Source organism: Penaeus vannamei, chromosome 20, assembly GCF_042767895.1.
Source record: "Penaeus vannamei isolate JL-2024 chromosome 20, ASM4276789v1, whole genome shotgun sequence".
Taxonomy (NCBI): domain Eukaryota; kingdom Metazoa; phylum Arthropoda; class Malacostraca; order Decapoda; family Penaeidae; genus Penaeus; species Penaeus vannamei.
Genome location: NC_091568.1, coordinates 17,211,752 through 17,216,751, shown reverse-complemented (window position 1 = coordinate 17,216,751; position 5,000 = coordinate 17,211,752). Strand labels below are relative to the sequence as shown.

The 5,000-nt window shown below is 43.9% G+C and overlaps 1 protein-coding gene across 3 annotated transcripts in view; it reads left to right on the top strand.

Annotated features, from left to right (window-relative positions):
- LOC113830317 (uncharacterized) overlaps positions 1 to 5,000 on the top strand; it is a 73,154-nt gene that overhangs the window by 67,460 nt on the left and 694 nt on the right. For 2 of the 3 annotated variants that reach the window (XM_070135125.1, XM_070135124.1), the window contains exons 10-12: positions 527 to 675; positions 2,185 to 2,372; positions 3,554 to 5,000. The exon at positions 3,554 to 5,000 is cut by the window's right edge and continues 694 nt beyond it. In XM_070135125.1, the coding sequence (XP_069991226.1) occupies positions 527 to 675; positions 2,185 to 2,372; positions 3,554 to 3,628 (412 nt within the window). In that variant the 3' untranslated portion in view covers positions 3,629 to 5,000. The remainder of the gene's footprint in view (positions 1 to 526; positions 676 to 2,184; positions 2,373 to 3,553) is intronic. The other variant, XM_070135126.1, reaches the window with a different exon arrangement.

The following is a 5,000-nucleotide window of genomic DNA, read 5'->3' as shown; positions in this document are numbered from 1 at the left end:
ATTCCCTCCACAACAACGCATTCCCCAACCCCCCAAAAAAAACTTCTCTCCCCAACCAACCCAGATTCCCTCCAAAATAACGCGATCCCCCCCCCCACCCCAAAATAAAAAAAACTTTACTCCCCAACCAACCCAGATTCCCTCCACAACAACGCATTCCCCCCCCCCCCCCCCAAAAAAAAATACTTATCTCCCCAACCAACCCAGACTCCCTACAAAACAGCGCATTTCCCAACCCCGAAACTCCCTTTTCTCCCCAATCAACGCACTTCCTAACCCCCAACCCCCTCTCCTCCCCAACCAACCCAGACTCCCTCCACAACAACGCATTCCCCAACCTCCCCCCCAAAAAAAAAAAAAAAAAAAATATCTCCCCAACCAACCCAGACTCCCTCCACAACAACACATTTCCCAACCCCGAAACCCCCTTTTCTCCCCAATCAACGCATTTCCCAACCCCGAAACCCCCTTTTCTCCCCAATCAACGCACTTCCTAACCCCCAACCCCCTCTCCTCCCCAACGCAGAGAGACGGACCCCAACCAGCACACGCTCGACACCCTGGAACAAGCCATAGCGGTGTTGATCGAGCGAGCGGGCGGCGGCGTCAACGGAGGCGTGAATGGCGTCGCGGACAAGTCTTCGAGGCCGAGTCACGACAAACGGCCGGTCAATGGTGGGTTGCTTGACGGGGCTTGACAGGGCTTGACAGGATGTGTGTGTGTGTGTGTGTGTGTGTGTGTGTGTGTGTGTGTGTGTGTGTGTGTGTGTGTGTGTGTGTTGTAGGGTTGGATTAAGAGGGAAATGTTCTAGTTGAGGGATGATATTAGAAAATGGTTTATGGTATTGTTATGAATAGATTAATAGATTCTATGACTTCGATTACGTAGCATAGAGAGGAAATAAAGTAACTGTACGTGTTTATAGAGAGCATGTGATAAATAAAAAGAAAATGGTCGTAATACTTAAAAGATAATACTTAGTGATTTCTTGGTGAATTGCATGTTATTATTGTTTTTTTGTGTTTTTTTTTTCGTTTCATGTTTTGTTTTATTTTGATTAGTAATGAAGGATGGATATGATTTTTTGTTTTTTCTTCTTTTAGAATAGAAGCTAAATGATTGCAGTTGCATTGGTGCTGGATCTATTGTCTGTTTTTTCCCTTCGTCCAATTCTAAGTGCTTGCTTTTAGCTGACTTATGAATGTCATTGAGTGCTACCTCTTCGTACCCCCCTCTCCCCCCCTCTCCCTTCCACCCTCCCCCTTTCCCCTCCAAGTCCATACCCCCCCCTGCTCCCCTACTATTCCTCCTCCCCCCTCCGTCTCTCTATCCTTTGGTATTCCTTTTTTTCATTCTCTCATTCTCCTTTCCTCCCCCTTCCCCCTCCCTATTCCTATTCCGACATCTTAATAGTCTCTACTTTATCTGTCATTATTAATTCTCTCTTTTCCTTCTCTCTCTGTTTCCTCTCTACCATTTTGTCTCTTGCTCACTCCCAAGTCTCTCTCTCTCTCGCTCTCTCTCTCTCTCTCTCTATCTCTCTCTCTCTCTCTCTCTCTCTCTCTCTCTCTCTCTCTCTCTCTCTCTCTCTCTCTCTCTCTCTCTCTCTCTCTCTCTCTCTCTCTCTCTCTCTCTCCTTCTCTCTCTCTCTCTCTTTCTCTCTTTCTCTCTCGCTCTTTTTCTGTCTGCCTGTCTGTCCGTTCGTCCCTCCTTCCACCTCCCTTTCCTCATCCTACTTCACTTCCACTCAATCCCAACTCCACCCCACCCAACTTTCCCTCCCTCCAACCCCACCTTCACCCAACATTTCCTAACCCACCTCGAAACCCCAGTTCATCTCAACCTTCTCCCCCAGCCCACCCAACCTTCCCTCCCCCTCAACCCACCCCCACCCAACCAACCTTCCCTCCCCCCAACCCAACCTTCCCTCCCCCTCAACCTTCCCTCCCCCTCAACCTTCCCTCCCCCCCAACCCACCCCACCCACCCAACCTTCCCTTCCCCCAACCCACCCCCACCCAACCAACCTTCCCTCCCCCCTCAACCTACCCCCACCCAACCCAACCTTCCCTCCCCTCAACCTTCTCTACCCACCCCCCCAACCCAACCTTCCCTCCGCCAACCCCTCACCCCCCCCCCCCCCCAAGCCAGCGAAGTGACCCCGCCTCCCTTCCTCCTTTCTAGGCCTCATCGACTCCTCCACTAAGGTGATCTACTTCACCGAGCGGACTGTGACGCCTTTCATGTCCACGATAAACAAACGACTTGGAGACATAAGACTGCGGGACTTCAAGAGCATGTTTGACAGGCCGGGCCTCTTCCGGTTCCACTTCAAGAGCCATGACCCCGAGTACGGGATGGTGAAGGAGGAGGTGGGTTTGTCGAGGGCGACCGAGGGGTCGAGGTTGGAATTTTGTGCGTGTGTGAGGGTGCGGGCGTGTGTGTGTGTGTGTGTGTGTGTCTGGTTCTTTCTGTTTCTCCCTCTCTCTCTCTTTTCTCTTTCTCTCATTCTCTCTCTCTCATTCTCTCTCTCTCTCTCTCTCTCTCGCTCTTCTCTCTTCTCTCTCTCTCTCTCTCTCTCTCTCTCTCTCTCTCTCTCTCTCTCTCTCTCTCTCTCTCTCTACCTACCTATCTATCTATCTATCTTTACATGTATGTACGTGAATGTGTGTGCGGATGCGTATGTGTATCACTCCCACATAGAAGACCCCTGGACAGGATCGCTTACTATGTTTCACTAATAATCTGATTGGATGCGAATGCGCTTCTAAAGCCAGCGTCAGGGGCGGAGGCGCTCGGGGGCTTCCACGGCATGCGGCGCGATCTCATGGATGTCTCTTGGTTTGTGATGCTGCGTCTCAATGCATGAAGCAGACTCTTTCTTTCTCTTTCTCTTTTCTTTTCTTTTCTTTTCTTTTCTTTTCTTTTCTTTTCTTTTCTTTTCTTTTCTTTTCTTTTCTTTTCTTTTCTTTTCTTTTCTTTTCTTTTCTTTTCTTTTCTTTTCTTTTCTTTTCTTTTCTTTTCTTTTCTTTTCTTTTCTTTTCTTTCTTTTTCTCTTTCTCTTTCTCTTTCTCTTTCTCTTTCTCTCTCTCTCTCTCTCTCTCTTTCTCCTCTTCTCTCTCTTCTCTCTCTTTTCTATTCCTTTTTAATGTCTTCGTTCCAAGGTGCTTTTGTTTTCTGATGAATGAGAAATTTTGAATTTAAATTGATTTATTTCGTAATTTTAATTGGATTTTCATTTTCTAAAGTACATTTCTTTTTATTGTTAGAATGATAATGAACAATCACATTTAGCTCATAACATCCCCCTATTATTTTCCAAATAAAGTAAGCCCATTTTGGGTTATGTTGAATGAAAAAACAAATCTCATTAACATTCGAAAAAATCCCCCTTAGTGTGTTTTTTTTACTTTCCATTTACTTCAGAATTAAGCGACAGCAATGACAAAAATAACTCAGGTTCCTCTACATTCTTAATTTTAAAAACTCCTATTTTTCACTTCCATTTATTTTGGCGAGCCGCGTCCTAACCGCTAAAATTAATTCCCCGCAGATCTTCAACGACGACGACATCCTGCCTGGAGTGGATGGGAAGATCATAGCCTGGGTGGAGGAGGACACCGAGTGAGGGCGAGGTACACTTTCCTGTATGAAGAAGGACTCACGGATTTGTAAAGTTGGGAAGAGCGTGGTACACTTTGTCACCCCCCCCCCTCCTCCCCTCGCTCGCTGGCTCTTCGAATTGGGTTTCGCGCCATGGATTCTCTTTGTTAAATGCTATGATGTTTTTGACTGTGCGTCAGAAGGAATCTTTTCATTGTTATTTATTTGGTTGGTTGAAGGTTCGGTGTCCTTAGAGGACGTCCTTCCCTGGCCGTCGCCGGGACTCGAACCCGCGCGTTTCGAGGCCGACGCCACTGTTGCCATCACGGCGGCCGAGAGTTTTCCGCTTAACTGATTTATCTATTATTATTTTACCGTCACATTCCCGCTCGCTCGTCAAAAATATAACAATCTCCGGCTCACCTTTTCGAGGGTGTTGAAAGATTTATTTTTTATTTCATTTTATCCTGCTCAGATTTGTACATTTTTTCGTTGAATTCTCGCTGCAAAAGAAAGCTCACTGATTTTAAGATAAGGTGTTTATTTCATTCATCAGTGTAAGCTACGAGGTGTACTTACGAGGATAAAATCGCACTTGTAAAGAAAGGTAATTGTAAAACTACATGTTTTATGAGGAAAATATTGCCGATAGATATTTTCTTCATATTATTTGACAGAGGAAATTGTGCTTGACAGCCGAGACTTAGAAATGAGTAAACTGACTAAGGTCATTGACTTCAAGATTTGGAAATGCGTTGACTGACAGCTACTTGGTTGTCGACTTGTATGTTCTCAAAGGAAGGAGTCTCATCAATTTGGAAACTAGTTAATGTTTCACTTATGAAGAAATTCTTACATGAAGAACATACTTGACGTAAATTCTATAATTCCGTTATCATAGAAATTCGCAATATGATTAAATTTTCCATTCTGTGAAACTATCTATTTAAGGAAACCAAGCTTAAGTTAACATTTTGGAGGAGAAACATTTTATTGTTTTTTGCAAATAAGTAAATGTTTGCAAATAAATGAATCAAATGTTTGTATATAAGTAAAGAATATTTGCAAATGATTAAAGAATGTTTGCAAATGAGTAAAGAATGGTATCAAGACAAGTACCTGGAGTCTTATAAAAACAAAAGCGATAAAGAGAAACGCACAAGTGAAGCTCCTTTTGCTAAAAAAAAATAATAATAATAAAAAATTCCCGTTTCTGTGTTAATTGAGAGATCGTGTGTATATATTTCAATTGGGCGATTTCACAAATTTGTTAATCAATATATTTGTCGTTTAAAAAGACATCTGTGTATACACCTTAAGCTTTTATTTATAGTTTTTTTTCTTAAGGATATTGACTTTTATCCTTTGTTAACTGCATTTGTATATGCAAGACAATG